At 50.0% G+C, this 20,307-nt stretch overlaps 1 protein-coding gene across 2 annotated transcripts in view; it reads right to left on the bottom strand.

The window, feature by feature from the left end:
• Positions 1 to 20,307, bottom strand: part of CRISPLD2 (cysteine rich secretory protein LCCL domain containing 2) — a 117,973-nt gene that overhangs the window by 28,668 nt on the left and 68,998 nt on the right. Inside the window, exons 14-15 of one of the 2 annotated variants that reach the window (XM_032284586.1) lie at positions 18,937 to 19,070; positions 5,189 to 5,752 (exon numbers count right to left, since the gene is read on the bottom strand). In XM_032284586.1, coding sequence (XP_032140477.1) covers positions 5,698 to 5,752; positions 18,937 to 19,070 — 189 coding nt within the window. In that variant the 3' untranslated portion in view covers positions 5,189 to 5,697. Of the gene's footprint in view, positions 1 to 5,188; positions 5,753 to 18,936; positions 19,071 to 20,307 lie in introns of those variants that run through there. The other variant, XM_032284588.1, reaches the window with a different exon arrangement.

Here is a 20,307-nt window from a genome sequence, read left to right as displayed (position 1 = left end):
GGAGATGTGACTGTGCTAGGGTGGAAAGGGGCTGCCTTTGGACTGATGCCTGGGAAGAAGGTGACTGTTATGAACTAAATTTCCCACCCCGAACCCATAGAGCTTTATTTATTTATTTCTTTTTGAGATGGTGTCTCACCTGTATCACCCAGGCTGGAGTGCAATGGCTTGATCTCGGCTCACCGCAACTTCCACCTCCTGGGTTCAAGTGATTCTCCTGCCTCAGCCTCCTGAGTAGCTGGGATTACAGGCATGGGCCACCATCCCCGGCTAGTTTTTGTATTTTTAGTAGAGACGGGGTTTCACTATGTTGGCCAGGCTGGTCTCGAACTCCTGACCTCAAGTGATCTGTCCACCTTGGCCTCCCAAAGTGCTGGGATTACAGACACGAACCTCTCACTGCATCTGGCCCATATGGCTTTGAAATGATTCCAGGCACTTCCACAGGTTGCTACGTGAGTGACACACTCTGCTGCACTAAGAACCCGTTGTGCCCCTTCTTCCTTGGAGAATGTGATCTTACTCCTTATCGCGCCCTGTCTGTGAGCTCCTGACCCTCACGACTGCACTTCCAAACACAGGCAGGCCTGCGAGTGTGACGGACCCTTGGGAGCTCTGGCTGCACCCTCGGCTCTTTTTCCCAAGGCCAGAAGCTCCAGCTGTGACAGGTCACCCTGCCAACCTTGGAGCTACTCTCAGAAGCTTCTGGCCAATGCTGGCACTGCTTTCCAGGGACCGGGGACCTTTCAGCGCTCCCAAGAACAGCTGGCAGAAGGCTGCACCTCACACTGAGGACTGTTGCCATGCTAACTGAGCAGCTAGACTTTGCTCGTTCTGGAACTAATTCACCATGGGGTTCAAGGACTTTGCCTGTCGAGTGTATTCTTTGTGAAGTTTGCTGTCATTCTCTCCCTGTTTAAGCTCTGGGAACCTACAGGAAAAAAATCTTTGTGTGAGTCTGGGCCCGGTGGCTCACACCTGTCATCCCAGCACTTTGGGAGGACGAGGCAGGTGGATCATCTGAGGTCAGGCGTTTGAGACCAACCTGGCCAATATGATGAAACCCCGTCTCTACTAAAAACATAAAATCAGCCAGGCATGGGGGTGGGTGCCTATAATCCCAGCTACTTGGGAGGCTGAGACAGGAGAATATCTTGAGCCTGGGTGGCAGAAATTAGAGTGAGCTGAGATTGGGCCATTGCACTTCAGCCTGGGTAACAAGAGCGAAACTCCGTCTCAAAAAAAAAAAATCTTTGTGTAGCAATAAACTGTGTGATTTGTGAAATCATACTTTGATCATTTCCTTATTGTTACCACACAAAACAAGCCCTAACCCCCAAGATGACTGCATTTCGCGTGTGTGTGTGTGGGGGGGGGTGGCGGCAGAGTCTTGCTCTGTTGCCCAGGCTGGAGTGCAGTGGTGCCATCTTGGCTCTAGGCAACCTCTGCCTCCCGGGCTAAGCGATTCTCCTGCCTCAGCCTCCCGAGTAGCTGAGATTGTAGATGTGCACTGCCACGCCTGGCTAATTTTTATATTTTTTGTAGAGATAAGGTTTCCCCATATTGCCCAGACTGCTCTCAAATTTGTGGACTCAAGTGGTCCTCCTGCCTCCGCCTCCCAAAGTGCTGGGATTACAGGCGTGAGCCAGCCTGTGTATTCCAAGGTAGGGCCTTTAAGGAGGTAACTGAGGTTAAATGGGTCCTAAAGGTGGGGCCCTGACCCAATATGACCAGCGTCCTTGAGAGAGAGAGAGAGAGGCACCAGGAGTATATGTGCTCAGAGGAAAGGCTGCACGAGGGGGCAGCCACCTGCAAACCAGAGAGCGGCCACAGAGGGGACCCACCCTGCTGGCACCCTGGTCCTGGACTTCCAGCCTCTGGAACTGTGAGGAAGACACGTCTGCAGGTTAAGTCACCCAGTCTACGGTAGGGCATAGCTAGGGCAGCCGGAGCTTAGACAGTGATAGAATGGCCTTAGCCCGCCACCACTCAGAGTGTGCTCTGGCAACTGGCATCACCAAACCTTGTGAGAAACTCACAGCCAGGGACTGTGACGCTGCTGACGCCTCTCTCTCTCTCTCTCTAAGGACATGGGTCATAACGGGTCAGGGCCGCACCCTTAGGACCCTTTAACCTGAATTACCTTCTTAAAGGCCCTGCCTTGAAATACACAGGCTGGCTCACGCCTGTAATCCCAGCACTTTGGGAGGCCGAGGCAGGAGGACCACTTGAGTCCACGAATTTGAGAGCAGTCTGGGCAATATGGGGAAACCTTATCTCTACAAAAAATACAAAAATTAGCCAGGCGTGGTGGCGCATGTCTGTCGTCCCAGCTACTCGGGAGGCCGAGGCAGGAGAATTGCTTGAGCCCGGGAGGCGGAGGGAGCCCCACCCCAGCCTTGCTGAACCTGAACGTGCATTTTGGCAAGCTGCTCCCTCCTTCCCGCGGAGGGGGTGGAGGTCTCCAGCAGCCCCGGCTGTCAGCATCTCTGCGTACACGACACAGCCTAGCAGAGGCAGTGAACACAAAACAGCCCAGAGCCTGAAAGATGGTTTTAAACGTTTTATTTCACAAATTGTTCAGATTTGTTCTTAAAAGATATGTTACGGAAACATTTTAGAAATCAACCAGTTTTACTGAAACAGCTGCAACAACACGGCCCCTGTTCACGCAAAGCCCAAAAAACATTTACAATAAAACTCTGTACACAGGAAGTAGCAAAATACGTCATTTTTCATAGAAAAAAGCACACACACAAACTGCGGGCTGAGGAAGCCTACAGACAAAATGAGACACCAGCACACGCTTTGCGACACGGTTGCGCAAAACTCCTACAGAGGCCGAAATGTTCATTCTGGGGGCAGGAGAGCCAGGAACGCCGCTGGCGGGGTGCAAGACGTTGTTAAACATGGGGTAAGTGCTGATATGGCGTGAGGGGCTCTGTGTCACACACCGGAGAGGTGGTGCTAGGGACACGGCTTCTAATCTGTAGTCTCGCTTCCATTTTCTGAAGACAAATGTTCCAGTTTCACGATGTTTGTGAGGATGATAAAAACAGAGAGGTTCATGGCGGGGCATGGTGGCTCACGCCTGTAATCCCAGCACTCCGGGAGGCTGAGGTGGGTGGATCACCTGAGGTCAGGAGTTGGAGACCAGCCTAGCCAACATGGCGACACCCCATCTCTACTAAAAATAGAAAAATCAGCCGGGCATGGTGGCTCACGCCTGTAGTCCCAGTTACTTGGGAGGCTGAGGCAGGAGAATGGCTTGCACCCGGCAGGTGGAGGTTGCAGTGAGCTGAGATCACACCGCTGCACTCCAGCCTGGGCAATGGAATGAGACTTGGTCTCAGAAAAAAAAAAAAAAAAAGACAGCCAGGTCCTGCTCTGGGCAAGGACCTTCTATCCTGCTAGCCTCCTAGCAGTGAAGGAGGTGTTACGGAACCCGGGACTTTACTTTTAAATGATGGGATCAACTCACACTGGAAATTTCGAGTCTCCCTTGGGTGAGATGCTTCGGAAGCGAGCCCACGGGGGTTGTCCTGAACACTTCACTGATTCTGCAAACCCCACAGGGCGACCTGATTTACCTCGCAAACACAGCCACAGCCACCGAAGTCTGGCAGCAGAACACTGAGCACCCAGAAGTTTCCCAGATGTTTGGTGGTAACTGGACACACAACCTGACAGGCTGACTGAATTCCTCTCCGACATGTGGGGCTGAAGAGTCAATACCTACGAATTACGACCACCCTACGACGCACAAAGCACAAACACAGTCCTGCGAAGTTTAGCTCAGTCAAGCTAAGAGCCGAACTGCTTTTTACCAACTTCCTAAAGGGTTTTTTTTTTTTAAGCTATTTACCTTCAGATTCTGCATTTATTAGGAAGGCAATCAAAGAAAGAAGGCGTGCCCAGGCGGAGTTTCCTGTCCAGCCTGCAGTATCTTCTGCTAGTCCTTTTGTCTAAGAAATATTTTGAATCAAATTTGAAACTAGCATTCGCCAAAGTGATCTATTGGCTGGCCTGGTGGTAGAGAGTGGAATTTTCACCTTCTGCAAAGAAAGGCTATTTACAAGAGGGTATTTCATTTCACTGCGGGCTTTTGGTCTGGGTTCATGAGGCACTTTTATAGAGTGAGGGAGCCAGGGCATGCTGCAGTCCTCGGAGCCGCGGGAACGTTGGCAAGCGTCCTTTCACAAAAACAGGAAGAGTGAGCCTTCTAGTGTACTCCCATCTCTCGCTGTCATGAGGCCACAGGATGGTTTCATAACCACAAACTGAGCTGCTAACGTCGGTGAGGAATGTACCGACGACTCCATTCCTCCCATGACTGAAAAAATAGGTCACTGGGTGTGTAGGGAATCTGCACATTTAGCTGTCATTTTTAAAAAGCAGCAGAGAGCAGCCCTTCTTTGGTTGTAATCAGACATCTCAGTGGAACCTTACGAGACCCGGAGTTAAGAAGGGGGCTTCAAACAGGATCGCCTGCAAAGCAAAGTCCTGGGTGTGAACCAGGACACGTAAACCAGTCTGAGGCAGGGCGGGAGCCACAATGGGTAGAGTGTAAAGAAAGGGTCCTGGCTGGGTGCGGTGGCTCATGCCTGTAATCCCAACACTTTGGGAGGCTGAGATGGGCGGATCACCTGACGTCGGGAGTTCAAGACCACCCTGACCAACAAGGAGAAACCCCATCTCTACTAAAAATACAAAAAATTAGCTAGGCATGGTGGTGCATGCCTGTAATCTCAGCTACTCAGGAGGCTGAGGCAGGAGAATTGCTTGACCCCGGGAGGCGGAGGTTGCAGTGAGCCAAGATCATGCCATTGCACTCCAGCCTGGGCAACAAGAGCGACACTATGCCTAGAAAAAAAAAAGAAAGAAAGGGTCCTAATTTCCTAATTTTTAGTCCTCAATGGGACCAAAGGTCACGGCAGAAACAGGGGGGCCACAAAGACAAGGGGCCTGACAAAGACAAGATATATCGCTTGAAGTTACTGCTGAACTCTACAGAAACCAGCACTGCTGTGTATAGAGCCGGCCTGCATGCGGCCACTGAACGGGACCCACGGCAGGTCACCAGCAAGGACACGTGCCAGGGCGGAGCCGGGGTCTCTCGCACCCCCAGTCCTCTTGTTCCGCCCCATTTGTCTGTCTGACCAGCAAACATTAAAATCATTTTCCTCTGTTAGTAGGGACGGACTGTGTTTTTTATTTTTAAATAACTACCTTCTACTTCATTCCTGAAACTCACCGGCACTTCCTTGAAAGGCCTCTTTTGACAGCATGAATGCTTCACAGTTGTGAGCTCAGAAGGTTTGCTCTCTTTGCGGGGGATGGAGGGGGTTGAAATCAACTTTCCCCACCAACGGAAGAACACATAGCAAGTAATATTTTGGCAACTGTCCCCTTTAAGAGACGGGTCAGGTGTCTAAAGGAGAGAGGGCACCCAGATGGAGACCCCGGGGCCCCAGCAGGATTGGGCACCAGGGGTCTGGCTGAGCACCCCGGGATGCTGCTGCTTCAGTGTGGGGATGAGCTGTCACCTCACCAAAAGGCCACAGAGTGATGGACACTGAACACCAGTCAAAGGGACTTTCCTGACTCTCCATATACCCCTCCCCGCAATGACAAAATAAAAGTAAAAGCAAAACCCCAAAGCCCTCTTGAAGATGCCCCTTCTCCCGTGCTGGAAATTCACTGCCTCACAGCAAAGATCCGGAAGGCCTTTTCATTTCGAGGAGTCTTCAGGCTGACAAAGAAGAAAGACAGCCCATTAATGAGAGATCCGGAGGGCCTCCTGCAGGGACTGTGGCTGGGCAGGGAGACGGGGGTGCCCCCTGCTCACTCCCACAGTGGAGGAGCCATGGCCAAGGGACACTGTCCCAAAGCCGCCAGAAACAGAGCATGCCTTGAGCTGAGAACAGCTGGCAAATCCCATTTTCTTTGCAAACGAGCAACCGTCTGATTCTAGGTCAGAGCATCTGTCTGATTCTAGGTCATTTCCTTTTAACTCAGGGATTTGCTGGCCCCGGTCTGTCTGGACTGGACTCACCCTCCCAGACCTCTGCCTGGCTTCACTACCACCTGTTGACCCGAACAGTGGCGTCTGGGGCAGATTAGCAGCTGCTATGTCAGCATTACTGCATAAGCCGGCTGCCTTCACTGCCTCTTGCCTTCCTCCTGAGGGAGGTGTTATTCCTCCTTCACAGGGGAGGAAACGGAGACACCAGGAAATCAAGTCACTTACCAGGGTCCCGCAGCCACTGAAAACTGCCCCCTCACAGAGGAGTTAAATCCTCCAGATAACCAAACGGATTTTTAAAAAAAGCTTTATTGGTCAGGTGTGGTGGCTCATGCCTGTAATTCCAACTTTGGGAGGCCAAGGCAGGTGGATCATTTGAGGTCTGGAGTTTGAGAGCAGCCTGGTCAACATGGCAAAACCCTGTCTCTCCAAAAAATTAACCAGGTATGATGGTGCACATCTCTAATTCCAGCTATACTTGCAGGCTGAGGCAAGAGAATCACTTGAACCCGGGACGTGGAGTTTGCAGTGAGCCAAGATCTTGCCACTGCACTCCTACCTGGACAAGAGAGTGAGGCTCTGTTTCCAAAACAGCAACAGCAAAAAACCAAACCAGCTTTATTAACTAGGACACAGCACGGAAATTCATCTTTTCTAAGTGTACAATTTAATGGTTTTTAGAGATTTTATAGGGTTATGCAGTCACCTCCACAAACCAGTGTTAGATAATTTTTAAAAACGATTTTAGACACAAGGTCTCTCTGTCACCCAGGCCTCAGTGCAGTGACACAATCATGGCTCACATCGGCCTTAACCTCCTGGGCTCAAGCGATCCTCCCTCCTCAGCCTCCTGAGTAACATGTCACCATGCCTGATTGATTTATTTTTTGTTCCAATGGAGTCTATACACAATGTTGCCCAGGCTGGTCTCAAACTTCTGGGCCCAAGTGATCCTCCTGCCTCAGCCTCCTAAAGTGCTGAGATTACGGGTGTTGCCTAATGGTGTCTTTAAAGTCCAAAAGTTTTAAACTTTGATAGAATTCAATTTATCAATTTGTTTTCATTTCTAGATTGTGCTTTTGGCATTATATTTAACAAACCTTGCTTAACTCAAGGTCATGAAGGATTTATACTTGTTTTCTTCTAAGACTTCTGTAATTTTTAGCTCTTATATTTTAGCCTTTGATCAATTTGAGTTAATTTTTTATATACGGTATGAGGCAAAGATCTAACATCACGGTTTTACATGTAAACATCTAATTGCCTTTGCACTATTTGTTGAGAAACTATTATTTGCCCACTGAATGGTCTTGGCACTCATAGAAATCAATGGACTAGAAGTGTGATGGTTTATTTCTGGACTTCCAATCATGTTGTCTTTTTTTTTTTTTTTTTTCTTTTGTTGAGACAGAGTCTCACTCTGTCACCCAGGCTAGAGTACAACAGCGTGAGCTCACAGCAACCCCTGCCTCCCAGCTTCCAGCGATTCTCCTGCTGGGCGTGGTAGCAGGTGCCTGTAATCCCAGCTACTTAGGAGGCTGAGGCAGGAGAATTGCTTGAACCTAGAAGGTGGACGTTACAGTGAGCCGAGATCACACCACTGCACTCCAGCCTGGGCAACAGAGTGAGACATTGTCGCAAAAAAGAAGAAACGAGCCAGTTTTCCAAAAAATAGGAGACGTACAGCAGCAACAACCAATCAAAAGGGCCGCAGTCCCTCTGAGCCGGCAGGGTAGTGTGCTCCCCACACTCTCATCCTACAAGGAGAGTAACCGAGGCGACACGTCGGAATTTCCCCGTTTCTAGTCTCTGTAGCCTTTTGCTGACTCATGGGAGCACCTTTCTATTCTGTAGACGGGATGTTGCCTGATACACAAATTGCTAATAAAAGCCAATTAGATCTTGCAAACTCACATTTGTAGGAATTCTGTTCTAAAAGACAGCATGGTGCCTTCTAGACCCCAAAGCGCTGTTCACAAAGTGCAACCAGAGCCGGGCGCGGTGGCTCACCCCTGTAATCCCAGCACTTTGAGAGGCTGAGGTGGGGAGATCACTTGAGGTCAGGAGTTCAAGATCAGCCTGGTTAACATGGTGAAACCCCGTCTCTACTAAAAATACAAAAAAAAAAATTAGCCGGGTGTGGTGGCAGGTTCCTTTAATCCCAGTTACTTGGGAGGCTGAGGCAGGAGAATCATTTGAACCCAGGAGGTAGAGACTGCAATTAGCCAAGATCGTGCCATTGCACCCCAGCCTGGGCAACACAGTGAGACATTGTGTCAAAAAAAAAACTGCAGACAGGAGTGTTCCTTCCACACCAGAATTCACTGGAAAAGACTGATCTAATGCCCATTTGCCGAAGGCAGTTTGGTTAAAAGGAAAAAAAACAAAAACGAAGATTGATCATAGCTGTGCCTTTTAGTTTAAAAGACACCATTCTTGCATATTAGTCTAGATTTTAAAGGCAAAAAACACTCGTCCTCTCAAGTCTGTCTTTCTGCACCAAGTTCTCCTCCCCAAAGCCATCTTGTACAGATGCAGACAATTACTATATTTTTTCCCTCACCCATTTTTTCACAGAAATATTATGTACGTACTACTAAAGACATATCACTCTGCACTTTGCTTTTTTAGCTTAATAATGTATCTTGGGATTTGCTGCTTTTCCATACAGAAATAACTCATTCATTTTATCAGCTGCATAGCATTCCACTGTAGTAACGTATTATATTTAACTGGGCCCCTATTGGTGGACACTTAGTTCTAATTTTTTTTTTTTTTTTTTTTTTTTTGGTATAGTGATGCCATCACAACTCACTGCAGCCACAACCTCCTGGGCTCAAGTGATCCTCCCACCTCAGTCTCCTGAGTAGCTAGAACCACAGGTGCATACCACCGTGCTGGGTTAATTTATATATATAGATATATATATATACAAATCTGTTTCTAATTTTTATATTTTTTAGAGATGCGATTTCACCATGTTGCTGTCCAGGCTGGTCTTGAATTCCTGGGCTCAAGCAATCCTTCCGTCTCAGCCTCCCAGAATGGATTACAGGCATGAGCCACTGAGCCCGTGTTTTCTAATGTTTTACCTTTGTTAACAATATCATCGTTGTCCATGGGACTTTCTGCATTTGTGTGAGAGTATCTAAGAGTGAGCTCCTAGGAGTGGAATTGCCAGACCAAAGGACATGCATTTGCATGGTGACAGCTGCCAACCTGGCCTGCATAAACATAACACCAGCCGGCTCCCGAGACAATGACAACAGGGCTGTGTGATGCCCACTGCCCCCGACTCAGCACCTTGTGATGTGTCGCTTTTGGTTCTTCACCAATGGAAGGTAAGGAGTGGCATCCAGATATCATTTTAGTTTGCCTTTTGCTCATGATGAAGGCGTCTGAGCGTAAGATTTACAGCCTACTTATGATTTACAGGCAGCATTTCCTTTAGGAGCCCTACTCCAAACAAAGAGAGTCCCCAGGCCGGGTGCAGTGGCTCACGCCTGTAATTCCAGCACTTTGGGAGGCCGAGGCGGGTGGAGCACGAGGTCAGGAGTTCGAGACCAGCCTGGCCAACATGGTGAAACCCTGTCTCTACTAAAAATACAAAAAAATTAGCCGAGTGTGGTGGCACACACTTGTAGTCCCAGCTACTTGGGAGACTGAGGCAGGAGAATCACTTGAACCTGGGAGGCGGAGATTGCAGTGAACCAAGACCATGCCACTGCACTCCAGCCAGGACAACAGAGCGAGACTCCATCTCAAAAAAAAAAAAAAAAAAAAAAGAGAGAACCCCCAGACTGGAAACTGCCAGGCTCGCCAGGTGACCCCGGCCCTCTCAGACTGCTGGGTCAGATCTGCAATCCCCCGAGGGCAGCCTGCTTGGAATGTCTGGTTGTTTTTCAGCCTTTCTCTGTGGCAGCTTCATGCTTTTGGCTACCCTGGGATTGAACTTTTGAAACGTGTATCAGATGGGAGCACTCGGAGAGACGGAGCTGTGAAGAAACGCCAAGAGCCAAGGCTTGGGCAGAACGCTCGGCCGCAGGAGGCTCTGGACCAGGAGGAGGAGACGGAGTAACCACCCAGAGGCGGGGGTGACCCTGGCAGCCCTGCTGGTTTCTGGAAAGCTCAGATCCCAGGGCCCTCCTCAGGCCTTGGGGCATGTAAGATTTCACTGGATGCTTTGCCCAAATCAATATCCTGGGAGGACCAATAGGACCACAAGGTACTTGGTTATTCTGCATGGGGGCCAGCCACGTGGGGAAGATTGCCAGGGGTCTGTGACCCTCTTGACTCACTACGGGTCTGGAGAGTCTACGGATGGCGCAGTGGTTCTCATGTTCTCAGGGCCTGAACAATCCAGGGACGAGGGAGCCATTCAGGCTGCTGTCCAGATGTGGACACTGCCAGCCCAATGTCTTGCCTGGACAACCTGGGTGTTAACGCACCCCCTTTAAACAACCTGCCCACCTTGGAAGTAAGAGCCGGTGCCGCCAAGCGGGGAAGGTATTTCCTAACATATCAAACAGTATGCTGACACCAACCCAGGGTGCCACTGGGCAACAACTGGCACTGTCAAATATTGGTGCCATCCACTGCCACAGGTAAGAATCGCCACGGGTTTGGGCTGCCAAGAAAAATTCTCCACGTTCAGGTGCGTCCCCAGTTGTTCACGCCTTGAGCGGGTTTTTTTTTTTTTTTGATATGGAGTTTCGCTCTTGTTACCCAGCTGGAGTGCAATGGCGTGATTTCGGCTCACCACAACCTCTGCCTTCCAGGTTCAACTGATTCTCTTGCCTCAGCCTCCCGAGTAGCTGGGATTACAGGCGTGCGCCATTATGCCCGGCTAATTTTGTATTTTTAGTAGAGATGGGGTTTCTCCAGGTTGGTCAGGCTGGTTTCAAACTCCTGACGTCAGATGATCCGCCCACCTCGGCCTACCAAAGTGCTGGGATTACAGGCATGAGCCACCGCGCCCGGCCAACCTCAAGCAGTTATTAAGCTCCAGGTATGCTGGGGAAGTCGATAGTTTTAAGTGTCAGATGAAGACGAAGTGTGGCTTGATAATTATAAAACACCCCTCCCGCCCTTCTCTTCCAAATCTTGCCCTCTGATTCTCTTTCTGGATTAGCTTGTAACTCCCACACATGCCTGAAAGCAGTATAAATTGCTGCAGTATTTCTGGGTAATTTTCATAAAAAGCATTGCACTTTTTATAAAGTGTGTCAAACAACTTTCATAAAGAGCAGTAAACAACTTTTATAAAGAGTATTCAAAATCCCTCAGGCAGGGCACAGAGTTTCGCTCTGTCGCCCAGGCTGGACTGCAGTGGTGCGATCTCCACTCTGCAGCCTCCACTTCCTGAGTTCAAGCAATTCTCCTGCCTCAGCCTCCTGAGTAGCTGGGACCACAGGTATGCGCCACCAGGCCTGGCTAATTTTTTTGTTTTGTTTTGTATTTTTAGTAGATACAGGGTTTCTTTGCCCTGTTGGCCAAGCTGGTCTTGAACTCCCGGCCTCATGTGATTCTCCCACCTCAGCCTCCCAATGTGCTGGGATTACAGACATGAGGTACCATGCCTGGCCTAGAAAGCCCATTTAAAGGCCAGAGTGAAGAGGCAGGAACAATCCAGGGACTCTCTAAAGAGCTCTCCGGAAACACGGGGGCAGCCAGGGTCAGGCTCGCTGGGCTGCATTCCCCTTGGTTGCCTTGAATGTGACCCGGAGAGGGAGAGCTTGACTTTGGCATCACTGGACACAGACGGGGTTAAGGAGAGTGGACGGCCGGTTCTGGTTCCAGGAGCAGACAGGGAAGCTGCCCCGGGGAGTCCTGAACCCAGTGTTAAAAGGACAGCAGAAGAGGAACTCCTGACTGCTTAGTCCTCTGGCTTTTAAAAAGTGTCATTTCTAGCCCGGGTATGGTAACTCACGCCTGTAATCTCAGCACTTTGACAGGCTAAGGCAGGAGGATCATGAGGTCAGGACATTGAGACCATTCTGGCTAACACAGCCTCTACTAAAAATACAAAAAAATTAGCCGGGCATGGTGGCATGCGCCTGTAGTCCCAGCTACTTGGGAGGCTGAGGCAGGAGAACTGCTTGAACTCAGCAGGCGGAGGTTGCAGTGAGCCGAGATCATGCCACTGCACTCCAGCCTGGGCGACAGAAAGAGACTCCATCTCTCTCTCTAAAAAAAAAAAAAAAAAAAAAGTGTAATTTCTTTTGAATTATCAAGAAATACTACTTACATGTACATAACTGTCTCTATGTGGATGATTGTACCCACATGACTGGACACAGACGCTTCCCAATTTACAGCGTGTTGTGCCCTGATAAACTCACCGGAAGGCAGAAATACACACCAGAAATGCACTGAATGCACCTCACCTACACCACAGCTCAGCCTCGCCTGTCCTCCGTGTGCCCAGGACACTGACCTTACCCACAGTTAGGCAAAATCACCGAACACCGGCCTATTTTACAAAGAAGTTAGTACGAAGAATTTCAATCAAAATGCAAAATTTGAAGTATGGTTTTTGCTGAATACGTATGGCTCTCACACCATGATAAAGTTGAAAAGTCGTAAGTTGAATGCTCCTAAATGTCTAGGACTGTCGGTGTGTGTGTGTGTGTGTGTGTGTGTGCACGCATGCATGTTATCTGTGTGTCTGTGTGTGTCTGTCTATCCATCTACCTACCTACCTACCTACCTATGTTTTTTTTAAAAGATTCCAACCCTGGCCAGGTGCGGTGGCTCACACCTGTAATCCCAGCATTTTAGGAGGCTGAGGTGGGCAAATCACTTGAGTTCAGGAATTCGAGACCAGCCTGGCCAACATGGTAAAACCCCATCTCTACTAAACATACCAAAAAAAAAAGGGTGGGGGGGCAGGCATCCTTAGGGGCCATGCCTGTAATCCCAGCACTTTGGGAGGCCGAGGTGGGTGGATCACAAAGTCAGGAGTTCAAGACTAGCTTGACTAACATGGTGAAACCCATGTCTACTAAAAATACAGAAATTAGCCAGGTGTGGTGGTGTGTGCCTGTAATCCCAGCTACTCAGGAGGCTGAGGCAGGAGAATCACTTGAGGCCAGGAGGTCTCAGTGAGCTGAGATTGCACCATTGCGTTCCAGCCTGGGAGACAGAGCAAGACTCCATCTCAAAGGAAGCAACAGGGGTAACGACAGGTGTTGCCTTGCAGGGCTGCTGGGGAATTAGATGTGCTAATGTGTGCAGAGCTGGCAGAAGTTTGGGATGTGGGTGCAGGAAAGGAACCTGCCTGTCTGCTATCAGCAGCTCCTCTGCACAGCACAGAGAACCTCACGTCCCAGCCTTGGTCCAGCCTGGCTTGGGGGACAGTGCAGAGCTCATCCGATCTGGAAATAACAGCTCAATAGTTTCTGTTTCTCAGGATTTCTGGACACATAGCGAGATCTTCAGTCACCTGACCCTGGAGACTCTCAGTGCTGAGTTGTCTAACACAGTAGCCACCAGCTGTGGGCGCTCACTGAGACCCAAAATGGGCTCATCCAAATGGAGATGTGTGTAGTGTGAAACACACACCAGACCTCCAAGATTTTATACCCAAAAAAGAATGTACATTTCTTATTACTAATAATAATTTTCTATTGATTACATATTGAAATAGTACGGATACAGCGGGATAAGTAAAATGTGTCCTAAGATTTCCCTTCTGTCACTTCTTCCTTTGGCTTCTAGAAACTTTAGAATCTCATATGTGCTCACGTCACATCTCCGCTGTACTTGCCACAGCAGACTACATCCCTCTGAGGACAGATTTTTCTCTCTTCTCTTCCTTGCTGTGTCCCCAGCTCCTACCACAGGGGCTGCCCTAAATGTTAGGTGAATGAATTTGTGATTCAGATGGAGGTCCACCCATATGTACCTTTGGATAAAGGTGACATTTTAAAAACACAAGTGACCAAGAATGCTCACTGTCATGGTTGATGTATTTCCCAATCTCTTGCAAAATCTGTGTTAAAAAATGGTTCTGATCTAAGAAAAAATTACGAACTAGCACTCACCAGATGTCCAGCATTTCCCCTAGAATATTCAGACACCTTCGTCCTGATACTGACGAAGGTGTCTGAATATTCTTGGGGAAATGCTCTTCCTGATGTCTTTTCTTTCCTTTGCTACCCTGGCGGGCTGGGGTGAGAAAACAGGTGCTGGTCTCTTACATTGTCTCATTTCTGCACGACTGACTTTCAAAATTTCCAGGAAGTCCTCTCTAGAAGAGGACCGTTGCTAAACCAAAACCACCATGAAGCAGAACAGATTTCTGGCCCTGTGTGTGGAGAATTTTGTTCAGAAGGTTTGGTTGGTTGTGTAATTGAAGGGCTCCCTACATGTAAAAAACAGTTTGCTGTGATCTGGCCACAGTAACACAACATCTGCCTCTCCCTTGGGACTGCCTGTGACCCCTCTGGGGCCCAGCAGCCATCAGGGACACAGCCAGCCTCTGGCTCCAGGCTGGGTTTCCACAGACTCTATTGGGAACAAGCTCCTGGGAAATTTCCCAGCCCCGAGCTTTGTGTAGAGACAAAGGCTGAGGTCCCAGCAAGATAAGAAAAGGACAGGGCATGGCCACACCCAGCTGTCTCTACAGGGTTCTCTTGGGAGCCATGTCACCAAGGAGTCCCCTCTGGGGTAAGACTGGCCCTCTCGATGCTTCCCTGAACTGTCCCTCCACAACACTGACCCCTGGGCCCCACCACTGGCATCGTTTCTGTACTGTGTCCTCACAATAGATGGCAAATCCCACGAGGGGACAGATCCGCTGTTGTGCTCCCCGTGCGATCCTGGGTGCCTGGGACATCGTCAGTGCTCCCTAAGTGCGTGAAACCTATGTGGACGGAGCATCGGAAGGATGGAGGCAGAGATGAAATAACGAATTCCTTTGAGATCCCCAACCCCTTACCCTTGCCGTTCACTCATGTAGACCATTTCCTAGGACAGAGCCATCTGACCCGATGAGAAAGGAACCATGGCATCTTGAGGTTGTGACGACAGGTGCCACCGGGTTTTATATCATGCTTGCTGTGAGCCACTAGCCAAGGGCTTGGCACACACGCTCTCAAGTAATTCTCACGGCGGCGACTCAACAGACAGAGGAGCTGCCAAGGCTTGAGGAAACTGCCTGACCGAGGTGACCCCGCAGGGGAGTGGTAGAGCAGCGTCCAAGAATATTGGGGCAGTGCAGTGGGTGCCACGTGCTCTCCCAGCTAGCAGTCTGTGGGGGGCTGCAGTGCTCACTCCCTACTGAGCTATAACTTCTATGGACTCAACCATCTGTGTCCCTGGATCTCAGCACAGGTGCACGATAAGTATTCAGTAAACGAATGACTCTTTTTTTGTTTGTTTTGAGACAGAGTTTGTTTTCGAGATAGAGTCTTGCTCTGTCACCCAGGCTGGAGTGCAGTGGCACAATCTTGGCTCACTGCAACCTCCACCTCCTGGGTTCTAGCGATTTTCCTGCCTCAGCTTCCCAAGTAGCCGGGATTACAGGTGTGTACCACCATGCTCGGCTAATTTTTGTATTTTTAGTAGAGATGGGGTTTCACCATGTTGGTCAGGCTGGTCTCAAACTCCTGACCTCAGGTGATCCACCCACCTCGGCCTCCCAAAGTGCTGGGTTTACAGGTGTGAGCCACTGCGCCCAGCTGAACGACTCTTAACAGCAAAATAATATGAGAATCATGGGTAGAAAATCTTGGAGATGCGGTGTGTATTTCACACTCACGCACATCTCCTCATGGGCTCAGGATAAGCCCATTTTGTCCCAGTGCCTCTCCCACCGCATCCCCTCCCTAACTCCTGAAAAGAAAATTAGAAAAAAAAAAGGATAAGCCCATTTTAGGTCTCAGTGAGCACCCCTGGCTGGTGGCGACTGTACTGGACAACTCAGTGCTGAGAATCTCAAGGGTCAGGTGACTGAAAATCCCTTTATGTGTCCAGAAATCCTGAGAATCAGAAACTACTGAGCTGCTATTTCCAGATCTAACGGGCTCTGCACTCTCCCTGTATGCCAGGCTGGACCAAGAGTGGGACGTGAGTGTCAGGTTTGCCAGGTCCGTGTCACTCTTAGAACAGCGGACCTGCTCACATGCAGGCTGCTGGGACCCTCGAAGAGAGTCCGATGCAGCGGGGCTGGGTATGGCCAGAGGATGTGCTTTTCCAACAGGCTCTGGGTTGATTTGGACATTGCCAGCCTGGGGACCCCACCTGGAGACCTCCTGCCCTGCCCACCACCCCAGGGGGCAGGTAATATGTTTTCCCCATTACAGGTGAGGAAACTGAGGCACAGAAAAGCTGAATCCAAGCATTATCACAGACATCAGTCCACAGGACGAAGGGGCACACAGTCCACGAACGAAGAGAAGCCAAGTCCTTACTCTGGAAATGCTGCCGAAAATCAGTAAAACCTTTCTAGAGTGCAGAAGGCACCAGTGACATGTGTGCCTGGGAGGGATGCCTGAAAGGCATCTACAAAGACAGTGACAGTGGTGATTTGGGTGGGTGTCACAGGAAGGAAGACCGATAGCCCCCCCACACCCTGGGTGATAGCGGGAGAGGAGCTGCTTCGGGGGCCTTCTCTCCATCCCTGCCCTCCCCAAGCACCCACGAATGCGGCCCCACAGTGAGGCCCCTGTCCCCAAGCCCACAGGGCCCTGCCGTGATGTTCTCATGAATCAGCCCGACAGGGAACAAAACCCAGCCGGCTGCGCTGCTCAGGAAGACTGTTTTCTCTTAAAGAGGGCACAAAGAGCTCAGTAAATTGATGCCCTGGGACTTCTTTCCAGCCCGGCCGGGAAATTCCTCCTAATCAGCTGCTTCATTTCCCTCCCATTAAATCAGTGGAATTTCCCTTCATTAAGCTTTTCCCAAACAAAGACTGCATGTGCTAAAGGAGAAGACATGGACGCTGTCTACTGGGGCTCTTCAGGGCTGCCGACGGCAGAGTCACCGGGCAGGGATCCCAGGAAGAATGGGTATCATCTGGGTACAACTGATGCTGCGGTGTCTTCAGAGACAGGGCAAGCCCAGGAGGCTGGTGGTGGGAGCATGGGCCATGTCCCAGGAGGCAGGAAGATTTGGGCATCTGAGGGCCCAGGGCTCGTTACAGCCTTGATTTCATTTCTTCTTTAAAGAGGGTCCCTCAAATATGAAATCTTCAGCATTGCCCTGTTATGAGCTCACCTGTGGGCTCTCAAAATCCCTATGTTAAAGTCCTAACTCTCAAGTGCACCTCAGAATGTATTTGGAGATCTTCAAAGTGACCGGGTACGGTGGCTCACGCCTGTAATCCCAACTCTTTGGGAGGCCAAGGCAGGCGGATCACCTGAGGTCAAGAGTTCGAGACCAGCCTGGCCAACATAGCAAAACCCCATTTCTACTAAAAATACAAAAATTATCCAGGCATAGTGGCACACACCAGTAGTCCCAGCTATTTGGGAGGTTAAGCCAGGAGAATCGCTTGAACCCAGGAGGCGGAGGCTGCAGTGAGCAGAGATGACACCGTTGCACTCCAGCCTGGGCAACAAGAGCAAAACTCTGTCTCAAACAAAACCAAACAAAATCAGAGATAATCAAGGTGAAATGAGGCCTTGAGGGTAGGCCCTAATCCAAGACATTTGGGGTTCTTAGAAGGGGAGATTAGGGCCCAGCACACACAGGGAAGACCACCTAAAGACGCAGGGAAGAAGACAGCCGTCTGCAAGCCAAGGAGAGAGCCCTCCGGAGACACCAACCCTGCCGGCACCTTGACCTCAGACTTCCAGTCTCCAGGGCTATGAGAAGCCGGATTCCTGTTGTCGAAGCCTCCTGCCTGGTCTGTGGTCCTCTATCATGGCAGCCTGAGCTGCCCATCACTCCCCCAAGCAGGATCTGCCCCCAGGTGGATGTGACAAGCATCCCCACTTTACAGATCAGTGAACAGAGGCTGAGGGCCAGTGCCTTCTTAGCAGCTGTAAAGCTCTAGAGAACCCCAGAACTGGCCGTGGGTCTCGGGCTCCCAGGCCATGAGCTGTTCTATAAGAATGAGTGGCGTGAGACCAGGCAGGGACTGGCAGCCCCAACGAGGGTGGGGCCCTTTTTGAAGGACACTCTGGAAAGGCCCCACCCAGAAATTTCACTTCTAGGGACTTTTTTTTTCCTTTGTTGAGATGGCGCTTTCTTCTTGTCACACAGCTGGAGTACCACGGCGCAGTCTCATCTCACTGCAACCTCCGCCTCCCGGGTTCAAGCAATTCTCCTGCCTCAGCCCCTCAAGTAACTGGGATTACAGGCATGCACCACCACACCCAGCTAATTTTTCCGTTTTTAGTAGAGTCGAGGTTTCACTATGTTGGTCAGGCTGGTCTCGAACTGCCGACCTCAGGTGATCCACCCGCCTTGGCCTCCCAAAGTGCTGGGATTACAGGCATGACCCATTGAGCCCGGCCTCCCTGATCTTACATAATTATGTGTAACTATATTATGACGTAGCTTTATATGACGGGTATGTAACTGTCATTTCATCCAATTTTTTGTGGAAAAAAAAAGCACGCATGTGCACACACACACACCACACACACACACACACAGAAAAACAACTGGAAGGATGTGCACCAAGAAGTCTAACAGTAATTCTCCCAGCTGATGGGTTACGGGAGATTGTTTATCTTCAGGCTCGTCTGATGTTCCTACAGATTCCAAATTTTCTACAAAAGTGTTCATTGGTAATAGGGAATTTTTTTTTTTTCTTTAACTTAATCCCAAATGTGATAGTAGGGAAAAACATTCTTATTTTGAAAGAAAGAGAAAAGAAGACTTTGGACCTCTTCCCAGGCCCCCCGAGGGAACACTTGCAGCTGGCCTTGGGTGTCAGGGCTTGGAGAACACCGTCCTACCTGTCAGACTGAACTCCGTTCCTCAGGGAGCCCACGTAGGTCTTCTTTTTATCCACGGGCATCACGTCCACGTAGCCCCCGCTCTCGTTACTGATGACTCCTGCGTGCACGGCCGTCTTACAGATGCTGGAAGTCTGGAGGCACAGAAGGGCTCTGATCAGTGACGGCGATTCCAGCTCATGGGTCAAGCCGCCTGGGGCTCGGCCATGCAGTGCCTGGTGACGTGGCTGGTGGGGTGTCAATCCCATCAACCCCTAGGAAATAATCATCACTACCTAGATTCCTCCGTGGTCTCTCCAGAGAGACTCAACATCATGCACTCATTCATTTGTTGAACAAGTATTTTTTTAAGCACCTATTATATGCCAGGCACTAGATTAGGAATTAGGGAAATTCGGCAGGGAACAAGATAAAGACCTTGGCTCCATGGAGCTGAGTGAGCAAATAAATAAATATACAAATGCGGTAGCGCCGGCTAGGAAGAAAACAAAACCCGCTCGCAAGGCTAGATGCCTGGGTGGAGGGGGTTACTTTAGAGCTCAGAACTGCTCAGGGAAGACTGAATGAGAGGAAATAGTCACAGCTGTGGGAATGTCTGCACAGAGCATCCCAGGGAGAGGGGAGGGCTTGTGCAAAGGCCCTGGGGTGGGTGTGCAATCATTATGTCCAAGAGAGAGACGGACAGCCAGGGTGGCTGGAATATAGTGAGCCAGGCAGAGTGTGGTGGGAGGGGTGGGCAGGGGCCTTTCATGCGGTGTACACTGGACACAGGATGGGGTCTGGACTGTTCTAGGTACGAAGAGAGCAGCTGGGTACCACCCAGAGGCAGGAGGGGCTGCTTTCTGACATCATCAAGTTCAGTTCCTGGATGATAAAACCTTCAAGTTAAGCTTACTTTTTTCTCTTCTTTTTGAGACAGAGTCTCACCCTGTCGCCCACACTGGAGTGTAACGGCACGATCGCAGCTCACTGCAATCTCTGCCTCCTGGGTTCATGCAATTCTCTTGCCTCAGCCTCCTGAGTAGCTGGGACTACAAGTACACACCACCATGCCCAGCTACTTTTTGTATTTTAGGTAGAGATGGGGTTTCACCATGTTGGCCAGGTTGGTCTCGATCTCTTGGCCTCATGATCTGCCTGCCTTGGCTTCCCAAAGTGCTGGGATTACAGGCGTGAGACACTGCACCTGGCCTAAACTTTCATTAGCATCTTAACTTCTCCAATAGAAAAACGGTCCTCAGGATCGGCTGTCAGAGAGGAACCAGTCCACATTTCTCAAAGTTGAGGGAATTCATTCGGGGTGGGTGGCAGCTGGGGCATGCTCAAGACGCAGATTCCCGGGCCTTGCCCTGGCCTACTGATTCACAGTCT

The sequence above is a fragment of the Sapajus apella genome, unplaced genomic scaffold, assembly GCF_009761245.1.
Source record: "Sapajus apella isolate SASKATOON/1434 unplaced genomic scaffold, GSC_monkey_1.0 scaffold15, whole genome shotgun sequence".
NCBI classification, from domain to species: Eukaryota; Metazoa; Chordata; class Mammalia; order Primates; family Cebidae; genus Sapajus; species Sapajus apella.
Note: the sequence above shows the minus strand (reverse complement) of the source record. Positions and strands in the feature narration are given on the sequence as shown.